Source organism: Lissotriton helveticus, chromosome 7, assembly GCF_964261635.1.
Source record: "Lissotriton helveticus chromosome 7, aLisHel1.1, whole genome shotgun sequence".
NCBI lineage: Eukaryota > Metazoa > Chordata > Amphibia > Caudata > Salamandridae > Lissotriton > Lissotriton helveticus.
The window spans coordinates 1,843,860,686-1,843,879,809 of NC_136068.1; the positions used below are offsets into that span (position 1 = coordinate 1,843,860,686).

The window sequence follows — 19,124 nt, forward strand, 5'->3', positions numbered from 1 at the left end:
TAGTTGGAGCCATTAATGCACATAACTTTCTCAAATATACGAAAATAAATCTGGATAAACGATGTGTAATATATAAAGGGCTAGCCGATACACGGGGAGATTGCAATGAGACATGGTGGTTCCGTAGTTAGGAATCGCCTTAGGCTGATCCACGGCAATATTTGTAGAAGTAGTGTGCTTCAGAACCAATTCTGGCATTATAGAACTACGCAAAACTGGACGATTGTATAAAATGTAAATACATTGATGTTGATATTGTATATAGCAATGTAGATATGTATAGAAATGTTTTTATATGTATTTATCTTTGCGGGTTTTGCACACTACAAAATGGTGCCCATTAATATTTGTGGCGAGTAGTCCTACATCGTTTGCCATAACTGTGACGTGTGGTTAAAAATGTAAAACGCGTTTGTGAAGCGTCGAAAATAAACTAAAGCTGTGAAACAACCCCGTGAGTGCTGCTAATTTTCTTCCCGGCTGGGAGAGAATACCTTTGAGCGTGATATATATATATATATATATATATATATATATATATATATATATATATATATATATATATATATATATATATATATATATATATATATATATATATGTATATATATATGTATATAGATATGTATATAGATATATGTTTTACATTTAAGAACAGCCATCACCAGCTGTGCATGTTATGGCTGCACTTTAACAGAGACTTCAGTCCCCATGATTTCTCTGCCATTAGCCCATGTACCGTTTTGAGCATATATTTACCGGGGTACTATTTAGATCACACCGTACTCAGAAAATAGTACAGGTCAACCACCACTGCATCAACATTGATGATAATTGTCTTTCATACTCTGCCATACAGCCTGCTTGTCCACTAATGATAAATACATGTTATTACATGTCACCGTTATATCACTGTTACATGGTGACACTACTGCCCAAGGGAGTATACTTCCACACAGGCTGCAACTGCATGCAGACTACTGCTACGCACATAAATGCCTGATCACAAACACTAAGGCATGTTACATTGAGCATGCTCTGCAGTTCCATGTGGCTTTGATCCACTGCTACGGCATATGAATTCTTATATGTATGATCATATTGAATGTTTCTTTGTGTTTTGTACTTTGTCTATCTTTTTTCTGTGTCTCCACCAGGTTGGAATAACGAGAATACGGATAACACATGTTTCCTAGCGCTAAGACGCACTTGACCTTATTATAGGTATGGTGGAAGAACAGGACGTCTTTTCCTGATTCTTAATGTTTTATATTGTTTTTCACGGTCCTGATGAAGCACACTAGGATCCATTAGGGACCCGCCGGATGCGCGAAACATGTTGACCCCACTGCACTTTCACACTACTTTCACGGACTGAGAGCAGCAGGAGCATACCTATCCCTCCTACATATTTGTTTTTAGGATAGGCTCCAGTCCCTTGCTTTTAAACTTCCCTTCCGGACCCTTGAATAAAATTGTGTTTGACTTTTGGTTAGGTAATTTTATTCCCACATACACATGTTTTCACTAGGCCCACACACCTGCATGCACAACTGCAGCACCTCCTACAAAAGATCTCCGACAAGGAGCCCTCTCACGGGGCCTGTGGGGGACAGCAGCGCCACCCCCACAAGGAACTAAGCCCAAAAATGAAGCATGCCACCCGCAAGGGTATATGAGGGCACTAATTTCAAAAGGAGGAATTCCCCTACCTTTATTTAGATCCCACTGGTTCTACCTCCAGAGACACCACATCTCAACTAAAATTGGTTGCAGAGTTCTTCCCTTTTTAGGAACAGCTAAAATCCATTGTGTTTACATTTACTCTTGGGAGCTCTGGTGCTGGGCCTTGTTTTTTTCTCTATAATTGCACCGTGTCCTCCCCTCTTTTTATTGTGTTTCTGCTGTTTAAATAAAACAGTTTCTGGTTCATTTATTAAGAGTAGGCAGCTGTCCGTGAGACCACTGCCTGCTCTTAAAAAGTTTTCACTGCCAGTTACAAAGAAGAGGGGGTCCCCTGAGGACCCCTTCCTGTTTGGTACTGGTTTACCACCCACTTGAAGTAGGCAGTAAACTGTGATTGGTTTGCTACCACACTCTGGTCACAAAACATGTGTACATGCCCTTGCAACTCGCTATTTGGAAGGGACGCCCTTGGCAGGCCTCTTTTTAATAATGACAAGCAAACTCTATTTTGGGAGTCAATGATAGGTTACCAACTCGCAAAATAGGGCTAGTACATGTGAATAGGCTATTTAGTGGTTGGAAACGGCCCGATTTTCCATTTGCAACCTCTAAAAGCTGTCGTACAACTGGCCCCTATTACCTACATAGGATCAAAGAATTCGGAGATGACATGAGGTATAATTTTAATGTGGAGTTGAGTGGATCTCACTTTGTATTAAAAGTGAGTTCTGACAGTGGTACCTGGCCTGCCGAGGAGGTCAGGGAACTGTAAAACCTCTGTGTTAAAGACCCAATTGCTTCTTACCTGTTGAGGCACACCAGCTGCTTTGAGGTTTGTAAAGGTGTTGTCAGGTGAGCAAGTGTCAGTGCGAGTTGCTTCACTGTCATGAAAGCAGCTTCCTGTGTCATTGGAACAGGCAGCAAGTATGACAAAGCTACCCTTTTTCTTGTTCCACAGCAGTCACTATGGTTTATGGGGCCTCCCTCATTCCACAAGTGATATGGAATGGGGAGAAGTGGTACCCTGAAAGCTGAAGGCCCTGGTAGTTAAAAATGCAAGGGGCAGTAGATGCACCAGTCCTTGTATAAAAATGTACTTATTGCAGCATGCATGACTGCTGGGGTCAGTTGTTGCTTGTGGGTATTCTGCACACTACGAAAACATATACCACAATGAAATGCACAACTTGTACACTAGTGTGAATTAGACTTCTGTCATAATGTTAAAAATGTAATCTGGTAAACATACACAGTTTCATTCAGAGTAGGTCCATTGACCCAGGTCCAGCGTCTTTCGGTGGGTGCGATGAAAAGTCCAATCCAAGCCTGGATGGTCAATTTAGATGTGAGATAATCCTGGACAAAATAAACACAATATTTAGTTAGGACAAATCAGTACATTCACCTTTCCCTCCGCATTCACACAGCTGTGTCAATGCAGCTGGATCTATGGAAATTAGTGAGTAAATTCAAAATGCAAATTGATGCTCTTGCACAGAGATCTTACAGTGTGTAACCCCCAGCCCCAGGTGCATCCTTCATAAGTTGTTGTGGTACAAGAGAGGGGATGAACATCTCCTCCTACAATCCAGGAAAAGAGAGATATGTCCATGTATGCTGAAGAACTTGTAATCTCCGCTCAGCTCTGGGCTTTCCTTTTACAAATCATTGTTATAAGTTGTATTATTCCAACCAAGCACACAAGGACTCCAAATCCAAAAATGTGTGCTAGAAAGATGGCAGATGGTCCATGAATACACCTAGCAAACCTAGCTGCACAATGAAATTATGTAAATTGTGTGTGCATTAATAGTCCCAGTTGTAATTTTCTACACTACAAACACTTGTTTACTATGTCAACAAGTTGACCTTTCTATTTTGCTTTTTTCGAAGACACAATTGTGCTTTGACATTTTACATAAAAGTAGACTAATCATTTAATGCACTCCCTCTCTGGTCAATCAAATGTTTTCAATAAAATATTTGTTAATGTTTGCCTCGTTTATGTTTGCAGACAATTGTCAACTACAGTTATTTTTTGTGACTGAACAAAAGGTATGGAAGAGAGCTGTCAATGAAATATGTGACTTGACACCATCACAGTCTAGTACAATGATACTGTTAAGACGGAACTTGTACCAACATTTCATTTACTAAAAGCGGTTGCAAATTGCACACTGACATTTGTAAATTAAATTAGATTTTGCAAACCGACCTGTGTACTAAAATGTTATGCTTCGCAAAATAAGGATGTAGAATGTGTCACAATTCGACCTACCTCATTAACATGCATGATGTAGTTCATAAAATTAGACTCACTCTGATTGGAGGCCATCACAGGCACTGCGCCCTGCTCAGTTCATCAGGCTGTTTTCCATAAAGGAAGAAAAACTGAGCTTAAAAAAACTTTGATATTTTTTAACAGTTTTTATAAGCGTTAGCATTAGCAGTAGTGCTCTGAACTGCTGCCTACTCCCAAACTATTTTCTTCCAACATACACAAAGAGAACAAGGTTTCAAAGCGACCTTTTCCTCTTTGCACATGCGTTACCATCTACTGAGAGGAGTCAGAAACTTTTCAATGGTTTGCGACCAGAATTGCAGTCCAAACCATTGATACTTTGCATACAAACGCATAATTTGTAAGAGTCGCCCTAAACATGCCCCATTCAAACTGTGAGTCAGTATCTTTTTTGAACCATTTTTGAAAGTCTGTAACCCATTACTAAATAGGGTATAGTACATTCCAAAAAGCTATTTTGCAGCTGCACATTCTGTGTAAGCAAAGGTTTACAGCAGCAAAAAGACTTAGTGCATCTGGAGCTTTGTTCCTACTAGTGCCACACAAATGAAAACAATAGAGACAGGAGTATTTTAGTAGTTCTGAAGATAAAGTCCACTCTTGACGCATAATTCTTGCATACATACTTATGGAGGCAATCCAAAAGCATGCATTTCCACTTCTCACAACACGGTCCACATTACTTCCTTTACGGATTGGCAGGAACTAAAATGTGATGAGTGGTATTTGTTGAAGGCAACAGAGGTGGGTTCTTTTTTAGGGCATTGGCGCTGTGCCCCAGCAATTATAAACTGGCACCACTTTTTTATTTTATTTTTTTATTTTATTCATTGCTTTTCAGTTAACATAACATAAATACAAGTATAACTTGCTCACATTATGGGGGGGGGGGGAGCATGGCTTGGCCGGCTGCAAGATGGCCGCACTTTAGTGGGCTCTGCCGGCCAAGCTTCTAAATCCGTCACCATCCTGCTGGCATTCCTCCTATACCCGCACCAAACCTACGTTTCTGGCCTCTAAAGAATACTGTGCACCTACCGGCTCCATTCCTGTGCTTCTCCGTGCCTCCCCGGAGGAGATCTTCGTCTCGTGCCCGGTGCTGGGTGCCGGTGCAGGTGGGCTGCTCCCGTGTTCATCGGGGCTGCTGAAATTTGCGGGGCACTGCTGGACGGTGTGGTCGCTGAGGAACAGACGCTGCTGTTGGCGGTGAGTCGGGCCGCTGTAGGGGGGGATTGCCGCCAGGGTTCGGGGGCTGTATGTTGTGCGACCCGGCACAGGGGCGCCGCGGCCTTGCCTAGGCCTAGCGCTCATCCCCGGCCTCGCGTGAGTTCGGTGGCGCCTGGGCCGGGCTGTGGGAGTGGCAGACCCCCTCGTCTCCCCCGCTGGTTCTTTCCTCCCTCGGGCTGCGCCGGCTGCTGATTCCCACTCCGCCCCTGCTGTGAGGCGCTGTAGGGGGCGCCCGCTCTTGCGGCTGGGCCGCATTGGACACTCTTTCCCCTGCGCGGCACTGCAGCCTGCCTCGGACTTCTGCATCCAGCCTGCTCCTATGTGCGCGGTGTGGAAGCCCCCTGCTGTTCCTCGTCCTCGGGCCCCCCTATTGTGTCTGCTAGGGGCCGGCCGGGCGCCCGCTCCAGTCTTTGCACAGAGCGCGTTGCCCTCTACAAGGTTCCGCTTGATCCTTTCCTTCTTCCTGGAACAGTGCGCCAATATTTCGTGCTCTGCTGGGTGCTCTAGTTAAGGTTCCCGCCTTGGTCTTGGTGCCGCTCACAAGCTGTTTTGGCCTGGACTCTCCTCATCGCCTTGCGCTCCGGCCTCCCTCAGCTCCTCATCAGCCGGTGGCGGCTCTGCTGGGGACGGTCTTGCAGGCTCCCTTTCTCCATCTCTGGCCATCAACAGTGCTCTGCGCTGTGCTGTGGGGGTCGAGGCCGCAGGCCTGCTGGAGCCGCCTCGCCTCTAATCCCAGAACTGTGCTTCCAGCTGGACTCTATTTACAACAAGGGGTGGTGAGGGACAGAGTCTCTGAATTAAGCAGAATACTCTCACCCAGTCAAGAGATCTGGGCTAGATCCAACACCGTTTTTTAGCTCATTGCACCATCCCAGTTTCAGAACCTGGCTGTATGCAAATTAGTCTGTCCCTGGCCCAGTGCATCATGGGAACAGGGCAGACCAGACTACAAAAGCCAATTCTTACACTGGGAAGGAAACAAGCTTCCGGGGACCGGTTTCTGGCATTACAGCCGTCTTCGGCCCGGCTTGCTTGAATCCTGATGGTGCAATGAGCAAGGGACTCATGTCTGAGTATACCCTTCCACGCTTAGGGTGGACAAAAATATTTACAACAAGGGGTGGTGAGGGACAGAGTCTCTGAATTAAGCAGAATACTCTCACCCAGTCAAGAGATCTGGGCTAGATCCAACACTGTCATCTGGGCCGCTGGGCCGCTGCCTGCGTGTGCATCTTCCCCCATTCCCGGATCCTCTCCCTCCCTGAGTGTCTGAGTGCCCGCCAGGACTGGTTTTCGCTATGGGGAAAACTGACCCTAAGCAGCCCAAGATCGCCTTTGAACCAAGGAGATCCTCGCGCCAGGACAGCGCGAGCTCGGACGGAGTCAACCCAGCTGCAACAATGGATCCCCCCACAAGCCAAGAGGACAATCTTAAGGTGATAATGCTGGAGGTCGAATCCACTGTCAACGGCATCGCATCCCAGCTGGATCAATTATCCGCTCGTCTTGACTCTGTGAAGGCCCGTGTGGATTCCCATGACAACAGACTGCGCCATGTTGAATCCTGGGTGTTAGACGCCGAGGATGCGGCCACCCAGGACAGGCAGAATGTACTCCAAATGGACAGGATACTGGCCGTAATTCGGGAGAAGAATAAAGATTTGGAGGCTCGCTCCTGTCGGAGTAACCTCCGCATCACGGGCCTTCCGGAGTCCACCAACATCTCCAGGATGGAAGACTTTGTAGAGCAATTACTCAAGGAGCTCTTCGGGGACGTTTTGTCCCAATTTTTTGTCGTGGAGCGTGCCCATTGCTCACTTGGCCTGCGCCCGGGTCCTGGTCTGCCACCTAGCCCCATAGTGGCGAAGAGCCTGAATTTCCGTGATCGCAATGCTATTCTCCGGGCGGCACGCGATAAGGGCACCATCACGCACCAGGGCAATACCCTCTCCTTCTACCCGGACTATACTCTTACTGTTCAGGTGGCCTGGAGGGAGTTTTTGCCGGCCAAGCGCATCCTCCAGGTCTCTTATTCTCTGGCATATCCGGCGAAGTTGAGGGTCCGGCAGGGGTCCAAGACACTTATCTTTCCTGATCCGAGGGATGCCCTTGCTTTCGTCAAGAGACTGGACAAAGAATCTCGATCTTCCCCTCCTAAGTCCCCACTCGAAAGTGCTGACAGCCTAAGTGACAATGATTGACTGTGCGGACAATTATTTTTTGTTTGACTTGCAACTTGTTTTGCATGCCACTATCTCACCCAAGCTTGGCCACCCTCCGCCTTTGCAGGGGTGCTCGCCGAGTCCTGCCATGCCCCCACTGAGATGATTTCCATTATTAATGCTTTGTTTTCCCCTCCCAGTTGTGGGTCCCTGGGGTGGGGTGGGTGGAATTCTCAGCCTGTTTGGGGGGTTGGAGTGGGTGTTGGGTGGCTGGGTTACTGGCTGTTTGAGTTGGTGGGGGTGGTTCGGGGTGGGGTGTTGGGTTTGTGGGTCCTTTCTTTTTTGGTTTTTGACACTGTATTGCGCCTCCTGCACAGCACCGTTCGAATTGTCTCTTTAAATTAGCAATTTGCTTTGATACTGCATTTTGTTTTCGGCACAACACCATTGCAAGTCGCCATTACTCCGCATATTGTATTGACTCGTCTTTTCCACAGCACAAAGTCCTCTGTTTCCTACAGACTGTACTTTCTAGTTATGCTTTGCAGCCCTATTCGTTACCACATTGGTACCCCTTTCTTTTCATGGGTCACGTCCCCATATGGCCTAGCACGTGGGGCGCTCTTACCTCCTCCCTCTGCGCTTCGCCTTCAAAGCCACACCGGCCAGTTAGCTGCTCATGCAATTTCTTCATGATGCTCTGTTGCGGGCAACCTACGAAGGGTGGTTTCTATTCCTCTGTGCCGCTCCTCACTCACATTCCACCCGCTACTATTTGACTCCCTTGCTCCCAGCATGCGCTATGTAGGTCTGCGCTGCCTGCTGTCCATTCCGCTAAGTGTTGCTTCCTGCCTCGCCCCCTTATGGCTGAAATAGTCTGTTGGACATGGAATGTCCGTGGCCTGAATAATTATCGTAAGGCTCATCTGATACACGCACACCTACAGCGCCACAGGGTGGACATATGCCTCTTACAGGAGACGCACCTGCTCCCCAGTTCTGTCTCTAGACTCAAATCTTGCCACTGGGGGGAATCCCACTCTTCCACATGCACATCCTATGCCAGGGGCGTCTCAATCCTGCTGTGTTGTGGTGTTCCTTGGCAGACCTCCCGGGCTCTTGTCGATCCGGAGGGACAGTATGTCATCCTCCATGGTTTACTGTTAGCTCAGCCTGTCACAATCGCAGTGGTCTACAGCCCTAACTCTGATGACCCGGAGTTCTTTGATCATGTCAGGCATCTCATCTCCTCCTCCGGTCCCGCGGCTGTCGTTTGGGGTGGAGATTTCAATGTTACTCTCTCAGCGCTGGCTCTTACATGTCCCTCTCAGCTCTGGCTCTTACATGTCCCATCCGCGCGCTGCCACCGCTCTCTCGTCTATTTTAACTGATAATACACTTTACGATGCCTGGCCTCACCTCCAACCCGACGCCCGGGAAGTTACTTGCGTCACTGGCGCAAGGGGCTGGTGGTCGAGAATTGATCTCTGGCTAACCTCGCCGGATGTTTTGTCCTGGCTCACCGATACAGCACATATGGCTCGCACCCACTCCGATCACGCGCCGGTCCAGATTCGTCTTAGGCCTCCTTATTCCCAGCGTCGGGCCTTCACTTGGCATCTTTCTCCCAATGCCCTCAGGGATTCTGTGTTCTGTGCGGAAATCCAAACCGCCATCACCAACTATTTCGATCTCAACGTGGGTTCCGCCGACTCTGACTCCACCTTGTGGGAGGGTTTCAAGGTTTTCATCCGGGGGTGAATCTATTTTCAGGCGGGCATTCTCCGATCTATTCGCTCCTCCCTTGCTCAACTGGAGGGGGAGATTAAGGAATTGGATGCCGCCCAGGTGGCGTGCCCCTACCCTGAGACGCTGGCGCTTTTACGTCAAAAACGCACCGAATTTTCGGATGAGGCCGGCAGCGAATTGTCCTTGGCAGGGAGGGTCGGGCTCGTTGCTTTGGGGAGGGGGACCGCCCAGGGCGTACCCTTGCAAACCTCCTGCACCCTCCACACGCAGCCTCTTATATAACGGCTCTCAGTGATGGTGGTCTAGATAGGACCACCTCCTCGGAAGAAATTAAGTTCTCTTTTCTCGACTTTTACTCCTAACTGCTGGTACTCCACTGTGCCGGGTGGAGATTGATCAATATTTTGAGTCCATTGCCCTCGTCTGGCTTGAAGACTACCATCGTAAATTCCTTGATGAGCCTTTTTCCAGGGAAGAAAGCAGCCTTCCTAGTGACAAGGCACCAGGCCTAGACGGCCTGCCTGCCTCATTTTATAAATCGTTCGCTGCCAGCTTGGAACTACACCTGGCAGCTATGTACAATGAGTCTTTGTTTTGACACAGGCATTTTCCCGCTGTCCATGCGTGAGGCTTTAATAACCCTGCTCCTTAAACCTGACAAGCCTGCTGACCGCCGTGACTCCTATCGCCCTCTTTTCCCTTATAAATAATGACAACAAAATGTTTGCCAAATTGATCGCTTCCCGTCTTCTTTTATTAATGCCCACTATTGCCCTCCCTGATCAATCTGGCTTCATACCTGGTAGGGCAACCTCCCACAATCGTCGCAGTATCTTCCGCGTCTTACATCAAATGAATCCCAACTTACTGGCCGTGGCCGCCCTACTCGACGCCACAAAGGGGTTTGATGCGTTGGAGTGGCCTTTCCTTTTTTATGTCTTGCCACGTATGGGATTCAGAGCCCACTGTTTGCGCAATTTCAAACTCCTTTACACAAGTCCAACTGCCCGTCTTCGCATAAATGGCCAGGTGTCCGACCCCATCAACATCACCCGTGGCACCCACCAGGGGTGCCCGTTATCGCCCATGCTTTTTGCTATCGCCATGGAGCCCCTGGCCGCCAGATTACCGCACCACCATACTCACAGAGGCATTGGCTTCTCATCCCGCTCCCTTCTCGTCTCAATGTATGCGGACGATATTACTCTTTATGTCCGCCATCCCCAGGAAAACCTTAGTCCCCTAGTCCGGGAGGTTATACGATTTGGCAGGCTTTCGGGCATACAGGTAAACTAGAGTAAGTCCGTTCTTTTCCCCTTGACTGATGCCACTGTCTCCTTCGTGCCTGACTTCCTGTTTGAGTGGGCATCCGGTCCCACGCGTTACTTGGGCATCTGGTTGAGTAGAGACTTGGATGAACTTTGGAGGTCAAACTTTGGGTGGGCGGTGGACTGGCTTGAATCCCACATGAAAGGTCCAGGAAAGACATGGCTTGGCAGTTCGGGCAGGACTGTTCCCATGAGGCTCAGGGTCAAGGCTGATTTGCATATGGCCATGTCTGAATTGGGGTGGTGTGGAGTGCAAAAAAACGATGGATTTAGGCCCAGATCTCTGTACTGGGGTGAATGTGTGACATTGTTCTGCATTCTGTCCATCAATTGTTGTTTTTGTGTATTGTGATACTGCACAGTGTTCTGTGTCTGTCATGTTTCTATTCCTCAATAAAGGTTTTTTTTAAAAATAAATAAATAAATAATCTGTTCACATTACGGGTATATATTGATACCAGATTGATTACATATAGTATACAGTTACCTAGGAATCTAACATTATGTAGCGGTGATAACAGTAGGACTTCAGTTTTACCATCTATGACATATTAACTGTTGATGTACTGCTAGTTTGCAGTACACCCTAATTCGTGATGGCATCACCTTCACTCGTATCTTAGTCTACTTGGCAGATATCAGACACACTGTCCCCTCCACCGTCAGGTTCTCCAGTCTCCTTCCCTATTAAATATTGTTGGAATAAGTTCCAAAAGCCTTTGGGTTTGCTCTGGGGAAGGAGGGGGGAACAATTTTCTGTATGTGTCCGCTTGGGTATTACAGTATATCATATCTTTGGTCCATTCTTCTAGGGGCTGATTCACAGAACTAATTTAAGAGAAAATCCTAAACTTATTACATTTGGTATTCACAGAAGTTAGGATTTTGTCTTAAGACAGACTTAAGACAGACTTAAGACAGAATCCTAACTTACGTCTGTCTTAAGTCTTTCTTAAGTCTGTCTTAAGTCTGTCTTAAGACAAAATCCTAACTTCTGTGAATACCAAAAGTAGTAAGTTTAGGATTTTGTCTTAAGTTAGTTCTGTGAATCGGGCCCCTACTGTTGGAATTAGGCCCTTGGCCCAGCAAATTGCCACCCGCCGTTTGGCTAGAAGCAATCCCATATCTACTAGTCTTGAACACTTTTACTTATTGTTTTATCAAACCCCAATAAGACTAAGAATGGAGCTGGGTTAAGAGATAAACCAGTGATGTCATTAAGGGTGTGAAATATTTTCTCCAAGAACTCTGACATTTTAGGACAGTGCCAGGCTACATTTAAAAACTCGGCCTCCTGCTCAGCATCAGCAAGTCCCGTATGCCATACCTATAGACCCTCTCCGATGTGTAGTAGACCCTATTCAAATATGTAAAGTGAATGATGCGATGCCTGCCATTTTATGAAATTCGTCGAGTCACCTCACAACAATATCACCAGCTATCATCATCTATTGTATGTGCTAAATCTGCCAGCCAATGCTGTTGCACATTCATTAGGCGGAATCTTCTATTGTCTTGGGTAACCCTATAAATAGTTGTGACCAATTTAGTTGGAGAGGGAGTGTGAATAATGTGGGGTAGTGCCAGCATCTCTACAGGTTCCTGCAATCCTTCACCCAATTACTCTTGTAATGCATGTCTGACTCTAAAGTGCTGGAATTGGTCCAGGGTCGAGCGAACACACTCCTCCTCCTGGACCTCCTCCAATTTGCGCACAGCCCCATCTTAAAATAGGTCCCCAATTTTGACTATCCCGCCTCTCTGCTGGGCTTCAGAGACAACCCTCTCTCTGCCCATGGGGAGCCAAGTGCACCACTCCAAAGGGATCAACGGGCAATACATAAGTGCACCCGCTTGCCTGTCTAGCAGATTTCACCAAGCATGATTCATGGAGTTGAGAGAGTCTAACGTGTTGTGTTTTTTAACTGGCGTTTTAAATAACACTTGGGTAAAGTAACTGGATCTGCAGCATCTGCCTCTATGTATAAGTGTGGGAGAGTCTTCGGGCCATGAATCAATGCATGTGCATGTGAATTTTGGCAACCCTGTAATATAGGTCAAAGTCTGGGGCACTGAGGCCCCCAATGGAGTATGGTAGCATGAGTGTTTCCCATTTAACCCTTGGTTGTTTGCCTACAGCTTAATCAGTAGCAACCTAATAGTAACGAAGATATTCGCCGGCAATAGCATGGGAATATTTTGAAAGAGGAGCAGAAATCTAGGGAGGATGATAATTTTAATTAGCGAGATTCCTCCAATCAAAGAAAGTGGTAGCCTAATCCATCTAGTTATATCGACTTCCAGGCTGCTTAACCGTAGTTATCCGTAAGTACTACTTCAGGATTGGAATGCACTTTACCTAAAAAGCAGACTGATTCCGTGGTCCACTGTAATGGAAATTCTAGATGTACTGGAGATGCGGATGGGGTCAAGGGAAAAATTAAGGATTTGGACCAATTGGTCCTAAGACCTGAAATCTGTCCGAATCGGACCACTTCCGCAAGGACGGGGTGAGGTGCTGCTCAGGCTCCCTCACATATAGGAGCATGTCATCAGCATAGGTAGATCAGGCTGTAACCTGGGAATCGCACCCCTCTGGGCCTGTGATACTCTCTCAATGCGCAGAGCAGAGGCTTCACAACCAATGCATAAGAATGGGGTCAAAGTGCATCCCTGTTGGGTATCCCGAGAAATGGGAATATGGGATGTAAGTTTATTCCCCATTCTAATTCTTGCACTCGGGTCATTGTACAACACCATTACAAGCTGAATAAAAATTTCTCCCACAACAACGCGGCGTAGTACTCTTCCATAAATGACAATTTCACAGAGTCAAACACATCTTCAGCATCTAAAAAGACTGCTGCAGCTTTGACTGCTAGGTCGATATTTTTCAATAGTGCCGAATACCGTTCTAAGATTGTATGTCAAGTTGCGTCCAGGAAGAAATCCTTCCTGTTCCACTCCGACTAATAGCGGAACTATGGGGGCTAACCTTTTAGCAACGATTTTGGCATATATTTTCGTATCCACATTCAGTAGAGACAGCGGATCTGTATGAAAAACAGTCATTTGGAGGTTTCTCAGGCTTAAGAAGAGTAACAATCATGGCCTCTCTCATGGATGGAGGCATAGTTTTATTTTTGTCTATCTTCTCAAAAAGTGTGACCAGATGAGGTATAAGTAGATCTTGGTAGGCTTTGCCAGACTTGACAGTTAATCCGTCTATGCCAGGAGCAGACCCCGTTCGCATTGTTTTCAGCACTGCTTGGATCTCACTAGGGTCTAGTGGGGCCATAAGGTGTTCTCTGTGCGGGTCGGTGAGCCATGCCATCTGAATATGTTCCAAGGAGTCTTTCGTTGCTGCATGATATAAAGTTATCCATGAGCTATGTAAGTCGGCATAGTAATTACAGAATCAGCAATACAGTTGCTATTGTGCACCTGACTTCTATCTCCGATTTTTATTTCTATAATCATGCTAGCCTCCCTTTTGGGACGTTGTAGGCCAGCCAAGATGGGTCCAGTGCGCTCACCCACCCCATATATTTGCGCAGTGGTGTATTTGCCCAGATGTTTAACCTCGCTATCTGCCATGTCATGGTACTCCTCAAGAGCTTCCTTAATGCCATCTGAGAAATTTGATATCACCAATCTGCAGATGTGTTTTCTCCAATTGTGCTTTTTCGTTTTCTAACCTTGAGACCCTTGCAATTATAGAACAGAGTACCCCTGCATGCTTTGAAATGGCAACTCCCCTAATGCTCAGCTTGAAGGGCTCCCATACTGTGGAGTAAGGAGTGACTAACTGACACCACTTACTGCATCATTTGCCAATCTGTTCTAGTGACAGAGCCCTGCACATTGTGGCACATTTAAGCAAAGAGACTATGGGCCACATTTAAAAAAGTATATTTGTGTTCACAAACAGGGTGAATTGCAGAATTGGCACATATGTGAATGCAAAAAGGCTTTTTGAAATGTATCATCCCTATTTGTGGTTCGGTAACCTATTACTGAATTGCAAATTGGGTTGGCTATTCGGTATTAGGAAGGGTGTGTTTAGGGTGTCCCTTCTTAATACAGAATTGGAGTGGTATGTGTGAATGTTCTGCACCCAAAATGTGGTCGCAAAACATTCGCATTTTACTGCCAATTTCAGGTAGGGTGCAACCCATTCGCAAATGGGATCGGGTCCCTAGGGGACCCCTTTTCTTTGTAAAAACATTTTTAAGAACACGCCTATAGGCAAAGTAGCGCTCCATAAATTTTATCTCAACTCAACTCACAGGCTCACCTCGCTCACCCCTCACACGGCTTCTCCATCTTTAGCGCCTTGACGCCTATGGGCAAAGTAGCGCTCTATACATTTTATCTCAACTCAACTCAAGAACAGGCAGTGGTCGCACAGACTGCTGCCTGCTCTTAAAAAGGCATTTGCAATGCAACAGGTCTTGCTTTACACGAGTTTGAGCTATTGACATTGTAGATGGCAATGCCTTTTATTTTTATTTTTAAAATATAAATAAAAGGCATTGTCATTTACAATGTCAATAGCTTAAAGTCACGTACATGCGAGACCTATTGCATTGAAAATGCTTGTTAAAACTAGTTATTATAGCAGAGCTATGTGCTGAAAGTTACCAATTATCTAGCCAGTTAATTCATCCAATTTTAAAGGAAGTAGAATAAGAATACATCTTCCAGAATTCATTGACTTAAGAAATCAAATGCTAAATGAAACCCAGGTCTGGAATTGTGATGCCCTGTAGACACCAAGTGAAATGTCAACTCTTTGCATGCTGGTTATGGAACTATCCAAGGTCTACCATCTCTACAGTGTCCCTCCTACAGGCTACAAAAGGGTTTCACCTGCATGCTGCTTGGCCAGCTGTGCAATATCCTTCTGGTTGAAGAAGTAGGACTTCCAGCTGAGCCACATTCGCAGCAGCTCTATGACCACAGCCAGGACTGCCAGCACCGGAGCTGCTCGCAGTGACCAGGAGTTGAGTACAGCCATGTTGCAGTGGAGAAGTCTTTGGCTGTTTGATGCTCCACCTGCAGCGCACGCTGACTCCCTTGCCCTGGCGCAGACTGTACAAGCCCTGGTGCAAGACGCGAAGATTGGTACAGAAGGGGGACTCCGCACGCACATGCCTTGCTGGACACAGGCAGCCTGGAGACGGCAGGAAGGTCTAGCACGTGCAGGTTACCAACCACCGTCTCTCATCTGTTGTGGAAGAGGGGCAAGACATTGTAGCTAAAGTAGGCACATCTTGGAAGGCCAGAGCTTCTACTTAGCCTTCTTGACTAAGAGGACAAGAGCAATTATTTCCTCTCGCTTTTGAGCGCTTATATGACATATAAATAAACAGTAACAAAATGTCCAAAACTACAAAAAATTGTAAAGAATGCCGTCATCAAATTTAATCTGATGTCAATGTCCCCTGCTAGGCATACACTCTCCCAAAAAAATAAAAAAATAAAAAAAGATTATGACTTTTTACTTTCTAGAGCTGATTATTTGTAGCATTACTAAAGTAATATATATTTAAATTTAAGGTTGCCAGTTACACGGTAGGATTTTGGGTGGCCATTTCAATTTGGTTTAACTTGTCTTGGTTTGGAGAAGTTCTCATAAAAGTAACACTTTGTAATTGCAGTTTCAAAGGCTGTGCATCACTTTCAAGTTTCACAGGTGGATGTGTGATGTCCTGCTCCAGTCTTGATGTTTTCTTCTGGTACTTGTAAGGTTATTACATTATCAAACAAATGTGTGACCTATGGCAAACGGCCACATTGTCACGACTGCTTTGAAAGTGAAAGCGGGCACGGCCCTCTAAATGTCAGCAAAGCATGTTGTTGTGCCTAATGTAGTAGAAACCCAATAAAGAAAAATTTTCACATACTGTGTAACAACCAAGTAGAGGGGCCAGTAGCTATGGGAGGTTACAAATGATGACATGGCCGTACTTAGGAGGGACTAACAAGTCTATTTAGGAATTAGAAGCTAGCATTTACGAAGAACAAAGACACAAGCCATTGAAAAATATGGGTAGGAGAGCAGGCGGGGCTTATCTTCTGCACTCTCCTGCAACACATCGCCAGAGCAGCGCTTGCGTGCTAGCTCATGCTTGACCTAACAATTAAAAGAAAAATGTTCATATATCTTTAAATACATCCCGTTTTTCTTTAAGGAAAATGGGCTGCATTTAAATAAAAGATTGCTTTTTTTAAAAGAAGTCATAGACATGGTCGTCTGCTGACCCCAGTAGGCCACCATCCCTGTGATTTTTCAAATTCAGAATGGGATGCAAACCGAGACCTACCTCATTCACATTTATGAGGTAGGTCTATTTACAACCCGCTGGGAATCACAAAAATTCACAATTTGGTCATCACAATCACATTACTTTTGTACATGCAGCCCCAACTTCACTTTCCATGCCTAACTATGCCAAAATGAATTTGTCATGATATTTACAGGGGCGCCCTTGGCTTTCACCAACAAATTACTCAGCAGCAGGAGAAGGTAAGATAGAAGACGCAGCCCACGCTTCTTTGAACGCCTTAGGGTGTTTCTAAACACATCCCCACCAGAAACTCAGGCTTCATGGCTGGTACTTTGTTGTGACAGTGTAGTGACGCATATTCGTACATGAAGCACTGAGCTAACCCTCATTCTGACTTGTTGCTAATGCTCTGTGTTTGAATTTCCATTCTACACTACTGACAACCCCATTGAAGCCCCAGAAACCCTCCCCTCACAGAAATGGGCAAAAGAAGGAAAGCAGACTTTTCCCTGCTCCACTCGGAGACAGTGTTTAACAATTGGTGAAGCTGCTGTTGAGTGCCACATTCATAGGGAAGAAAAGATTTTCGAATGCACTTTTACTCCAGGCCAGTAAGCAACGCTGACAGTTAAAGCGTGTGGGCAATAGCAAAATATTTAGCCTATTGCTGTACCATTTTTAATTCTGAGTTTAAACTTGCCTATGCTGTTTAGTTAGAACTAAGCAGTAGAGACACTGACACTGGTGTTGGTTGTTGTTTCTCACTCAGATGATGCTTGAATGGATCTCTGAGACTGCTTCAAGATCTGGGCGATCTGGTCTTCACCATCTGGTCTGCTTTAGCTAAGGGCAACCTTTTCCAGTAGTCATGGTGTAGCTGACACAGAAAGTGCCTTGCTGTTACTGCCTTTCAAAAGGATCCCCAAGTCTAAATAAGACAGTGAGGCACAAAACCTCCTGTAGACTGGAGTTATCTGCTTTGACAACGATGAAGACCAGTGGGAGTTCTTTGTTGGCTAGGAGTAGACTGCACCAAGAAGAAGGTGATGGAGGGAGTGTTTGAATTAGTCTCAGCCACTGGCAATTGCTCTAAGCTGCATCCCAGTTCATTGTTTTTCTCCCACCACACCACCTCGGTTTCCACCCAGCCAAATGCAAATCAGTTTTGACCTTGCTCCAATATGAACAGGGACAGACTTAAGACAGATTTAAGACAAACTTAAGACAGATTTAAGACAAACTTAAGACAAACTTAGGACAGACTTAAGAAAGACTTAAGACAAACTTAAGACAGATTTAAGACAAACTTAAGACAAACTTAGGACAGATTTAAGACAGACTTAAGACAAAATCCTAACTTTACTACTACTAAATGCCTTCTGTGAATACCAGAAGTAGTACGTTTAGGATTTTGTCTTATGTTAGTTCTGTGAATAGGGCCCCATATCAGCAGCGGCACAATTTGTTTGACAACTACCTCAAAGCCGACAGGTTCAGAAAACTTTTCTTGATCAGTTGCACTGCCCCTCTTTGCCCAGACGCAAAATACTGCTGAGGCTCTGTTTATCTTTGTCTGCGCTCTGTCTGCTCTGTCTTCTGGCTGCAGTCGTCTTCGTTGTCCTAACGAGCCTTGGTAATATCAGTAAAATTGTACCGGCATTGTCAACATTAAAATGGCAACCAGGTGTACTGGATTGTTATTTTCAAGATGGTTATCATTTGCATGTACACGCAGCATGACATACATCATGGAAGTACTGAAACTTATGTCCAAAGATAGTAAACACAGCTGTGGGCTTTCTCACTGGTTGTGATACACTCTTTAGGCAACTGCAAACCAATGGCTTCAGGTGAATATCTTGGAATATTATTTCTATGCTTCCAAAATAGACGTAATGAGGGCTCCTGGGGGTGGCACTCATAGAGTGTACACCCCCAGGCAGCTTCGGGCACATTGTAGGGCCCTAGGACAGTTAGGCAATGCTGATTGGCTGGCGTTTATCAGTGCGAGCCTCAGCTGTCAAAATTCCATGTGGCGCACTTTTTCCTGACACAGTGAGGTAGGGAACGAATTTTGGTGTCTCTGTCGCTAGTGGTTTTCAATCGGTTAATTATAAGTCGTTTTTAATATGGAAACCACCGCTTCAATTAGAGAAGCGCTGCGGGTATTATGTGAGGCCGGTAGGGAGGATCTGATTGTGCCTGGTGTACTTGCTGAGGCGTGGGTTGGCATGGAGCGACAAGGGCGCCAGGCTGCAGGCGGAGTTTCAGCAGCTGTCTCTGCTTGTATCTCTAGCGAGGGCTCACCAACACCGTTTATAAGCGGCAGCCACTCGCTGAGAGATGCCTCACCTTCTGTCAGGTGGCAGCTCTCCTG

The 19,124-nt window shown here is 46.0% G+C and overlaps 1 protein-coding gene across 1 annotated transcript in view; it reads right to left on the bottom strand.

Moving 5' to 3' along the window:
- Positions 1 to 19,124, bottom strand: part of LOC144767758 (killer cell lectin-like receptor subfamily B member 1B allele C) — a 322,370-nt gene that overhangs the window by 31,807 nt on the left and 271,439 nt on the right. Inside the window, exon 5 of the mRNA XM_078651145.1 lies at positions 2,936 to 3,042. Coding sequence (XP_078507271.1) covers positions 2,936 to 3,042 — 107 coding nt within the window. The remainder of the gene's footprint in view (positions 1 to 2,935; positions 3,043 to 19,124) is intronic.